The sequence below is a fragment of the Mixia osmundae genome (genome assembly GCF_000708205.1).
Source record: "Mixia osmundae IAM 14324 unplaced genomic scaffold scaffold_10, whole genome shotgun sequence".
In the NCBI taxonomy this organism is placed as follows: domain Eukaryota; kingdom Fungi; phylum Basidiomycota; class Mixiomycetes; order Mixiales; family Mixiaceae; genus Mixia; species Mixia osmundae.
Genome location: NW_014575554.1, coordinates 157,421 through 167,495, shown reverse-complemented (window position 1 = coordinate 167,495; position 10,075 = coordinate 157,421). Strand labels below are relative to the sequence as shown.

Below are 10,075 nucleotides of genomic sequence, written 5' to 3'. Positions count from 1 at the left end.
GTCAGCTCGAATGGTGTCCAAAGGCAAGCAAAAGGCCGTAGAGCAGCCGTCCGTCACCGAGGAAGCTCCTCCGTTGCCAGACGAGGAGCAGCCGCCACTACCGGACGGGGAAGAAGAGCCGCCGTTGCCCAGTGAAGACGAGCAAGATGATGGAGGGGATGAGCAAGACGATGCCCCGCCCTTGCCAGACGAGGACGAGCCAGAGCCTGCTACTGGGGCGACAGAAGGGCCACCTGTGATCATACCTGCGGCAACCCATGGTGACTGGACTGCCGTTTGGGACAAACAGTCAGTCCAATCAAAAGGTCCCTGTGTCGAGGCAAAGCTGAGCAGTCTGAGGACACAGAGCGCAAGCATACTATTTCTGGAATAAGAAGACGCAAGAGACAACATGGGTCAACCCTGTCCAAGTGCCCGCTGAAGCAAGCACGTCTACTGCGACTGTCCAATCGACCGTGCCAGCTGGCGGCAAACTCACAAAACTCTCCTATTCTGCAGAGGGCAACGTAGATGGTATCGATCCAGACCTGGTCTATCTCGATCCCAAGCTCGCTATACCGGGCAGAGAGTCGACAGGTCCCGGACCGGCGTTCTCTGCTCGCTTCAACGCGCGAACGGGCAGATTCGAAGGCGATCCCGAGAAAACGCCAGACAGAGTATCGGGTATCGAGCGAGCAAAACGCCAGAACCAGAACTTCTTCGACTATGACGGTTGGCAGAAAGCATTCGACATGAAGCAGGATATAGAGAGACAGAAGCGAGCTGCAGGCGAGAGCTCTGACGCTCCTCCGCCGAAGAAACTCACAAAAGCCCAGCTGGAGAAATTCAGAGAGCGCAAGAAGCAACGCAAAGAGGAGCGACAGAAGGGCTGGCTACTGGACAATGACTAGCTTGGGTAGCAGACTGAGTATGCAATCCCGGGAGATCGCTCTAAGGACGGACAACCGCCCATACAGCCTCCAAGAGCGGACGGAATCGAGGCGAGCCCCAGCCGCTGGCCAGATCGAAGCCTGGCGATGCGCTGAAGCCCAGCGTGCCGCATCCTTTTGTGTTGCCACGCACGACATCGTAGAACCCTTGGGTGATCTTACCCGAGTAGATTAGCGGATTGAGAAATCCAAGCGAGGGCTCATTCTTGGCAGCAAGAGCGTCGTTGACCAATGCAAAGACCGACGCAGCGAGCGGAGCAGCCGCTGACGTCCCTCCATAGTCTACGACATGGTATTAGCTGTCAATGCAGGGACGGAAGCGCGAAGTGACTGACGATGCAGAGTGCCGTTCCAGAAGAAATCGTGCCTCGATCCGTGAGCAGAGATGTCGGGAAAGGCTCGACCGGTTGCGCCGGCCTGGATCATCTGTCTCGCTTTGATGTCGACGAAGGGACTAGCGAGATACTTTGCCACGACGGCTTGCTGCCATGATGGACGTTGGAAGTAATTTGAGATTCCTCCTGATGAGTAGTAGCCTGAGCGGTAGACAGTCGCCATTTCTTCTGGAAAATTGAAGAGTCCCTGCAAACATGTCAGACAGGCTACAAACTGCAAACAGGCATCGATTTACTCCGACACTGTGTTTGCCATTGGTCAGCTCGATAGCGTGCGAGTGTGCAAACAAGCTTACACAGTAACATAGGGGCAAGTAGCCGGAAAGGTTGCAAGGATTGCTTCTCGGCGGCTTCCATCGTTGATCTCGCAGTTCGTAGCTGCTCCCGCCGTACCTCCATCGCCAGCGCTGAAGAAGATAGACACGCCACGAGCAGCGAGAGCACCGAACTGCTCGCACGTTGCCGCTGCATATCCCCGTGGGGTAGCTTGCTCGTCATCTGCGTACGAAAACGAGAGCACGCGGGGGAGCTGATCGTCTGGCAGAGCAAGCAAATGCGCCAGAGCGATCTGGTACGGCTCGTTTCCGTTTGTGTTCTCATTGGCATCGGGCTTCCAGAGCCCTCTGCCGCCGACAGTGTAAAAATTGAATTGGAGTGGGTGCGTCATCATGAGCACGGTCTGAGCATCCATGTTGCCTTCTTGATCATCCTCAGCCTCGAGAGTAGCCTTGTTGAGAACCTGCTCATCCGATGCCCCGCCCCATGCTTCGACAGAGAAGCGAGCTGCGTATCCGGCTGCTGACGGTCGCTCCAAATTGGCCAACAAGACCGCATCAGAATGAAGCGCTGTCTCGTTGAGGAAGGCAACGATGCCGACTGCGTTCGTGCCGGGTCGCTTGACAATATAGTCGTCCGTCTGGTATACACGACGCAGACAGTCCCAGGGCACAGATGATAGGTTTCGGCAGCTTTCCGGATACTCTGTCGACACAGGTGCCAGGTCTCGCTCCTGTAGCTCACGTATCGGCGGCGCTGTGACCGGCTTGCGCTTGACCAGATGGTTTCCGAAGAATGTGGTGGGTTGTACGCTCCTGATGTGAGCCGCAAGATGATCAGGCAGCTCGTACGATCGCGTCCTGAGGACTTTGCTGCCTGACTTGTGCTGGAACATGCGAAATTTGGCCTTGAGCATCGAGTCTGCCTTTTGAACTGAAGTTTTGATTGAGGCAATCGTGCCATCGCTGGAATACCTGATGTTGTGTAATCCGTGACCTTTGAGGAATGACTCCAATGAGCGAACGGTGAGCTCCTTCGGTCGACGAAAGGCATCGACTTGGTCGCGTGTGAGGTGTTGGCGCCAACGAGGATGATCGGGATCAGAGGTCTCTGCCAGCTCTGCTTCGAGAGACGCTTGATCGCGTGGTGCCAATGAGAAGTGGAGCTCGATCGAGTGCGCTGCGATGTCGCGGCTCGCGAGATTGAGCTCGGACCAACCGATTGGCAGGTCGCGGATGGAGTGTTTGATGGTCTCGTGGTGGAGCGCATGATCGTGATGATGCGCGCGAAGATGGGCGGATACTGTGCATGTCAGGCAGCCGATGACGACCCTGTATGCTCGCATGCCTCTCGTAGTCGCAAAGGACTCGCTCGGTGGGCAGTCATATGCCAGCATGCGAATAGGCGACACGTTTCAGCCAGGCAGATGCGTTTCATTGAGCCTAGCTCGTGTATCATGGGGGTAGTTCAGACAGGCTTCAGCTCGCAGAGGAGAGCGGGAGGGTGAGGGATCACAAGTCAGCCAGAGCGTGGAGGCGGCGCCGGGGCGAAGAATCCAAAGAGATCGTGACGCCTTGGACGCCACCTTGCCGATCGCTTTCGATTCATCGCGAATTATCGCAGAAGAGCAACACCCTCTGCCGAACGATCAGTCACGCAGCAGGAGAAGGACAGCAGACCGAAAGCTGATCGCATATCATTACCAGACTCGGGTAGTGTGTCTGGAACACTGGACAGCATCAGGGCCTGCCTGCATCGACGCATCCTTGGAGTCTCGGTTGACGCCTCCTGCTTCCTGGCTCTCAGACCGCCTGCGATTGCCATCATCGCCTGCGTACTCGCTTCAAGCATACTGCTATAGACTATCATAAGCCACCCCTCCATCGATCGCAGTTCGCATCGACCGCTTGTTCGCTCACAGCCGTATCTAGGAACGCTCGTCACAAGCTCTCTTTGATCAGCCTGCCTGACGAGCCATGGCTGCAAGGCTAGCCAATAGTGATCAATCATAGCAGCATACTGCTATATCTTGGCCTTCTGCGTACATATCGACGGCGCCCGACTGATCGTTCGCCACCCATTGATTACTCGTGATCAATGTCTGCGATCAACCAGATCTCGCCATCGGCGAGCCCGGCAAGCTCTGCAGAGAGCCTCCTAGCTCCTGGCGAGATACCGCTGCTCAATCCGCATCCACAACAGCCAGCGCTATCGCTCGATTGTCCCGACGAGGCGCTCGAACTCGCTGTCGCGCCTGGCAACCCCGCCAGCCAACAATCGCAGTCGACCGCATCTGCAAGTGATCTACCACAGCCATCAGCATCGCAAACTAGAGAGCGCACGTCTGCCTTGAGTCACGACAGCTTGCCAGGCAAGCAGCACCTATATTATACTGAATCACCAACAGCTAATGCGCGATCGAGCTTCGCAGTATCGAGTGCATTGCCCATCGGCACCTTGCCAGCTCAATCTGCCATTGCTACTCACCATCCAGTGCATTTTCACACTGCCGCGCAAGCTCCAGGGCGTCCCTCTGCTCGCAGGCGATCGTCAGATCCGCTTCAGTCGCCGCCGGTTGCGAGCAGCTCGGCAGCTACTGTCGAAGCCTTCCAGAACGCCAGCAACGCTCGCGATCTAGACCCAGACTTTCACTGGCTTTCCGAGGACGAAGGCAGTCGTACTCTGGGTCTTGATCGCAGAATCAGGCGACCTGCCCCACCGCGCTCGCCCACATCTGGCGATGGAGATACATCTTCAGACGACAAGACTCCGCAGGAGGGCTCCGAGAGCAAGACCTCCCGCCTGGGCCGTCATGCGATTCACCATAGACCGTCTGGTATCCAGTACAGGAGTCAGCTAGAAGCGGACGTGCAAGAGAGATCTGCATCCCCGCGAGCAAGCTCACGGATTCTGCCGACCAAGCAGCTCGTACCCCTCTTGCTACGTCTCCTCACATGCCCGGTCTGCATGCGTTCGCTCAGAGATGCGACGACGCTCAGCTGTGGGCATACGGTCTGCTTCTCTTGCATCGCAACGCCGACCATGCACAAAGATGCAGAGCCGGGCGAGCACAGAATGCGTCGCACCGTCTCTCATCAGGACACCCCGACTCGATCGGATTCGCCTCCGGACTCAGCCGAGCTGGGACGATCACGATCGGGCTCATCGACTCGCATCGGATCATGGCTTGGACTGGGCCCACGCAGCAATTCGCAATCTAGTACTCCAGGGAGCCATCCGTTCGTCGATAGCCCGTCTGGCCAGCCACGCAGACCGCCTGTGCTAGAGCCCATCGCGCCTCGTCGAGGTCAAGAAGAAGTTGACTTTACCACGCCGGCTGCGAAATCGCTATGTCCGTACGAAGATTGTCGGAAGAAAGCCTTGAAGAGCGAGACTGTAGATATGCCACGTATCGATGTCGTTCTCCAGAAGATCATCTCCATCATTCGACGAGCAGCGCCTTTGATTTACGCTCAGGCACGGCACGAGATGGACGCCGATCTTTCGAGCATCTCAGCTGGCGAAGAAGGTGGTGATACTGTACAGCTCCCGTCAGGTCAGATCGCGAGCCGGACTAGCGCAGAAGCTGGCGCTAGCTTGTCACGACAGCCGAGTGCATCTGGCACGATTCCGACACTGGCATCCGAATCGAGCTGTAGCAGCGCAGAACTGGCCTCTCCGTTGGGTGAGGAAGCAAAGAGGACGCATAAGTCGCAGCATAAATCGCAAAAGAAGCGAAGGAACGCCGAACTGTCGGCCGTTGGACTGGAGCAAGAGCTCGAGGCTCTGCCGGAAACGCTAGGCGAAGAGATTGCTTCGGAGCTAGAGTGTCAAGTCTGCTTCAACACCTACTATGAGCCCATCACGACGCATTGCGGTCATACGTTCTGTCGAGCTTGCTTGATGCGATCGCTCGATCATTCTGACAAGTGTCCCCTGTGCCGATCCGATTTCGTCGGTTTTGCGCATTACAAGGATCATCCGAGCAATGGTGCCATTGATGTCGTGCTGGAAAAGGTATACACACAGCTGCACGCCACGCGAATCTCCGACATACAGCGAGAACAAGCGGAGGCTGCACAAGACGTACCGATCTTTGTCTGCTCGCTCGCCTTTCCCAATATGCCGACCTTCTTGCACGTCTTTGAGCCTCGTTATAGGCTCATGATGCGACGTGCCATGGACGGCAACAAGCTTTTTGGCATGGTCTTGCCAAGTCGTCAGCCCGGCGGGCTGTACGAGTACGGCACGATGCTCGAGATCAAGTCACTTCAGCTTCTGCAAGATGGCAGATCGATGATTGAGACAGTGGGAATGTACAGATTCAAGGTCTTGTCGAGAGGCACCCTGGACGGATACACGATCGGTAAAGTCGAACGTATTGACGATATCACGGAAGAGCAAGAACGTGCACTGGAAGAGGCTGCGCTTGCACGCAGCATCTCTGGCGCATCAGCGCTAGCTTCGGAGAGCAATAATGTGCATATTCCTGCTCAACCGAAGGAGCAGACGACGGCCGAGCTAATCGAAGTCTGTCGCGATTTCATCGAGGTCTTGCGCTCTGGATCTGCTCCTTGGCTACTTCAGCGGCTGAATAACACTTTCGGACCGATGCCAGAGTCACCGGCTGACTTTTCATTCTGGATGGCGGCTGTCATCCCGATTGATCAGTACGAAAAGGCGAAGCTTTTGCAGTATGTTCCTTTTCGAATCGATCAGGCATGCCTGTGCTGACTACCGGCCTGTCATAGAATCACGAGTGCTCGTTTGCGTCTACGTTTGCTGGTCTTTTGGATCAATCAGATGCGTACATCTTGGTGGTGGAATCGCGGATGCACCGTCATGTAATTGTCTGTTCTTTCTCGCACCTCAGTCACTTTCACACTCGCAAGTCTCAGTCTCATATGTAGTTGTACCGCTGCGCAGCATCACGCATGCATCATTTCCTCTGCTTGATCAGGAGTCGCTCCCGAGTATGCACGGTGTTACAATCTCTGATCAATACTCGATGCGGTCGTTGAGGACAGCGACTTCCTTTGCCGTCTCCTCATAAGCCTGCTTGAACTCTTCCGCTTCGGTCGAGAGTGCGGCCGAGTCGACCTTTTCGCCCGCTGCAACCTTTTTTGCTGCCGCGGCGGCAATGGCAGCTTTCTTCTTTGCCGACACTTCAGGCACGATCATGACGCAACTCGTGGGTCTCTTGGTAGCAGACGCTGTACCGAGCCCTTCCTTGGAGGGGACGAAGATGTAAGGATTCTGGGATTCTTCTGCCATGAGCGGGATGTGGGTGAGGATGTCCATAGGTGAGATGTCTGCTGCCATCACGACCAAGCTGCACAAGCGCGTCAGCCTGACTCTGCTGCCGAACGAGATGAGCTCACCCTTTCTCGCCCTTGCGGATGGACTTGACGACTTCTTTGACGCCTCTGCGTATCGCTCTTTGCTTGGCCCCTGCTCGTATGTGGCCTGTAAGTGGACTTCGAGATTGCGTTTTGCATCACAACGGACCCCTTCGAACGGTCCTCAGGACTTTCTTGGTCAGCTTTCGTTCTGCGAGTGGATGGGCGATGGGTGAGATGTCGTCTGGATCGAGTATATCGGCCGTCGAGGCCTCCTTGTCGGCCTTGTCCTTTGATTTGCTCTTCTTGCTCTTTTTGCTCTCTTCGCCCGCTGCGCCTGCTATCTCGCTCACGGCGGACACCATGGACACATCGTCAACTTCATCTGCTACCGCCGTCGACTTGCGCTTCTTCGATTTCTTGACCTCTGCCATCTTTGCCGAGCGCTTCGCTTTGCTCGGTCTGTGCCCAATCGAAATAATAAATTGACTTCACCGCGTCGCGAAGCCGAAGCGGCAAGCAAGCCGAGCGAGGTGCTCTCAATGTCAGTCCCTCGCAGTCATGCACTCCAGACTGATCCAAGCGCGCAATGCAGACCGACACCATGGATCTGCTCCACCCAAAGTCGAACCCTCTCGACTTGCAGAATATCCGCAATGTGCTCATCCGTCTCGAAGAGAGCATCATCTTTGGCAAGCCTGAGATCAGCTTCCACCGTCTCGTGCTGATGCGAATATGCAGCTCTCATCGAACGGGCCCAATTTGCGCGCAATCCCAAGATCTACGAAAAGGGCGCGTTCAAGCAATACCTCGGCCAAGGTGATGCGAGCTTCAACGGCTCTTGGCTCGACTGGATGCTCAAGGAGACCGAGAAGATCCACGGTAAGCCCCACCTTGATGATAGCATACGTATACTGATTTCATGATGTAGCCAAAGTGCGGCGGTACACCAGTCCGGACGAGCATCCCTTCACGCCGTCATCTGAACTACCCGAACCGCTCTTTCCGCCGCTCGAGTATCCCAGCTTGCTGCATCCGCCCTCAAACGTCAATGTCAACGCGCGCATACTCGATTTCTACATTCACTCTATCGTGCCTGCCATGACGAGAATGACGACGGAAGCCGTCAGGGCGCGTGGCGGTATTGATAATCCTGATTTTGGACCAGAAAGCGATGGCAATTATGGGAGCTCGGCCACGAGGGATATAGAAGCTCTGCAAGCTATCAGCAGACGTATACACTACGGTGCGCACATACACGATTTGCATTGTCGCCCTTTTTCACGGCTTTGCAGGCATGTTTGTATCTGAGAGCAAGTTCAGGAGCGACCCGGCTGCTTTCGTTCCCCATATTCTTGAACCCGATCCGGATAAGCTAGCGGGTCTGATCACAAAGCCAGCCGTCGAGGAAGCCCTCCTGCGTCGGCTAGAGAAAAAGGCGCTCATGTACGGCCAAGAATTAGACGGGGCGGGCAATCCGCTTCCCGCAGCAGGACATGCAAAGACCAAAGTAGACGTTGACGAGGTCGTCAAGCTATACAGAGACTGGATCATTCCCCTGACGAAAGATGTCGAGGTCGAGTATTTGCTCAAGCGACTCGACAACCTCTCGCCTGCCGATCGCGCCCGCTATCTGCCCGACCAGAACGGCACTGTGTAATGTCGCCAGAGTTGACTGCGCGACCAGCTGTCCGAGATCGCTGGCTTGGGAAGAAAGTCGGTCACGCGCCTGCCACTGGGGCTACGCATTGGCCCTGTTTGCAGTCCATTAGCAAGAGCCCATTTGACCAACGCTGCTCAGCATCTATATGACGGAGCGCAAGAGCCGATTCATATCGAACATAGCCGTCAATAGTCACGCTCATCTGGCATGCAGAATGGAGATACATTTGCTTTCACCGTGATGACAGGCGCGTGCGTATTTACAACAGCCTGAGATACCGGAAGGACGAATGTGGAGTGCGATAGAGTGGATACTGACTAGGCGTGCTTCTCGATCCAGTCGCCCAAATAGGCGATATAGGGCCATTTGTCTTCGCCGTCATTGTGCATTTCGTGATAGTAACCATCAAAGATCTACTCCCTTACGTCAATAGAGTCACTAGAGGTAGTTGTAGGACCCACTTGAATATGTTTATCGTCTGCTTTGATCTTCTCGACGAGCTTCTCGGTCGAGGAACATTCGCAAACTAGATCGCCGCTTCCGTGGACAAAGAGCGTCGGCAGCGTCTTTGGCCAATCCGCATAACGTGACTCGAGCAAAGCCTTGCCACCGAGCAGCATATCTGCCACACCGCGATAGCAACCCATGGGCGGACAGAGTGGGTCTTCCTTGTAGGCTTTACATACGGCAGGATCGCGACAGATGTCGTTCGAGGGCACGCCGACCTTCATTTGCAAGCTCGGTAGGAGTCGGCCAATGATGCTGCCTGCTCTGACTGCGAGCATGGGCGCCGCGACCTTTTTGGGTTGCTCGATGAGTGGACTAGATACGATCATGCCTCCGTTGATCTTGCTCAAGCCTGAGAATGCAGGCTTTTGAGTCGCATAGGTCGCAACGAGGCAACCGCCCTGCAGGTCCTGTTGGTATTGCTATCCCAGCAGGAGAGACGTGAAAGGCTGACCATGGAGTGACCCATGAGAAACAATTTGGCGTTGTCTGTGAGCTTGCCAGCGGTCTCATTGACGAAATAGTCGACATCGTCAAGCTGTTTTGCAAACGACGTGATGCCTTGCGTATTCGTCTTGGCTGCCGTCTGTCCAAAACCTGCACTTCCGATTACCTCATACTCCCATGAGCATGTGCGATAAGAGCACCTTGCTGATCCCAGGCAAACGTCTGGATACCCCGCTTGGCAAAGGCCTCAAAGACGTGGTCGTACCGATTGACATGCTCCATGAATCTGCATGTTCAGATGGCAGATGAGTTGTTCGATCCTCATGCTGCCCTTCTGGCGCACCCATGAACAAAGACGAGGTAGGCTTTCGGCTTGTCGACGGTCCATGTCTGTCCTCGGCACGCACTTAGCCGGCATCGTTGAGTTCCCGAAGCCGACGAGCTTGCCTTTGTGTAGAGCTCAACGCCGGTAGGTCCCTTGATCCAGGCAGACGTCATAGCGAGCCGGGCTGCTTGGGA

The 10,075-nt window shown here is 55.5% G+C and overlaps 6 protein-coding genes across 6 annotated transcripts; 3 read left to right on the top strand and 3 right to left on the bottom strand.

Moving 5' to 3' along the window:
- Positions 1-10: 10 nt before the first annotated feature.
- Positions 11-890, top strand: L969DRAFT_25759 (uncharacterized protein; the record flags this gene model as incomplete). The annotated part of the gene is made up of 2 exons (XM_014710331.1): positions 11-288; positions 347-890. The coding sequence occupies 2 exons, from the start codon at positions 11-13 to the stop codon at positions 888-890; spliced, it is 822 nt and encodes a 273-aa protein (XP_014565817.1).
- A 726-nt stretch (positions 891-1,616) lies between these two features.
- On the bottom strand, positions 1,617-3,451 carry L969DRAFT_53174 (uncharacterized protein; the record flags this gene model as incomplete). The annotated part of the gene is made up of 2 exons (XM_014710408.1): positions 1,617-2,902; positions 3,280-3,451. The coding sequence occupies 2 exons, from the start codon at positions 3,449-3,451 to the stop codon at positions 1,617-1,619; spliced, it is 1,458 nt and encodes a 485-aa protein (XP_014565894.1).
- Positions 3,452-3,641: 190 nt separating this feature from the next.
- On the top strand, positions 3,642-6,448 carry L969DRAFT_105115 (uncharacterized protein; the record flags this gene model as incomplete). The annotated part of the gene is made up of 3 exons (XM_014710407.1): positions 3,642-3,971; positions 4,032-6,294; positions 6,352-6,448. The coding sequence occupies exons 1-3, from the start codon at positions 3,698-3,700 to the stop codon at positions 6,446-6,448; spliced, it is 2,634 nt and encodes an 877-aa protein (XP_014565893.1). The 5' UTR covers positions 3,642-3,697.
- Positions 6,449-6,598: 150 nt separating this feature from the next.
- Positions 6,599-7,373, bottom strand: L969DRAFT_19365 (uncharacterized protein; the record flags this gene model as incomplete). Its single annotated transcript, XM_014710312.1, has 3 exons — positions 6,599-6,932; positions 6,982-7,051; positions 7,109-7,373. The coding sequence occupies 3 exons, from the start codon at positions 7,371-7,373 to the stop codon at positions 6,599-6,601; spliced, it is 669 nt and encodes a 222-aa protein (XP_014565798.1).
- Positions 7,374-7,441: 68 nt separating this feature from the next.
- Positions 7,442-8,599, top strand: L969DRAFT_105113 (uncharacterized protein; the record flags this gene model as incomplete). The annotated part of the gene is made up of 5 exons (XM_014710406.1): positions 7,442-7,483; positions 7,535-7,631; positions 7,681-7,821; positions 7,871-8,185; positions 8,235-8,599. The coding sequence occupies exons 2-5, from the start codon at positions 7,544-7,546 to the stop codon at positions 8,597-8,599; spliced, it is 909 nt and encodes a 302-aa protein (XP_014565892.1). The 5' UTR covers positions 7,442-7,483; positions 7,535-7,543.
- A 61-nt stretch (positions 8,600-8,660) lies between these two features.
- Positions 8,661-10,054, bottom strand: L969DRAFT_96396 (uncharacterized protein; the record flags this gene model as incomplete). Its single annotated transcript, XM_014710405.1, has 7 exons — positions 8,661-8,799; positions 8,921-9,015; positions 9,064-9,510; positions 9,564-9,706; positions 9,757-9,842; positions 9,900-9,946; positions 10,004-10,054. The coding sequence occupies 7 exons, from the start codon at positions 10,052-10,054 to the stop codon at positions 8,661-8,663; spliced, it is 1,008 nt and encodes a 335-aa protein (XP_014565891.1).
- Between the last annotated feature and the right edge of the window lie 21 nt (positions 10,055-10,075).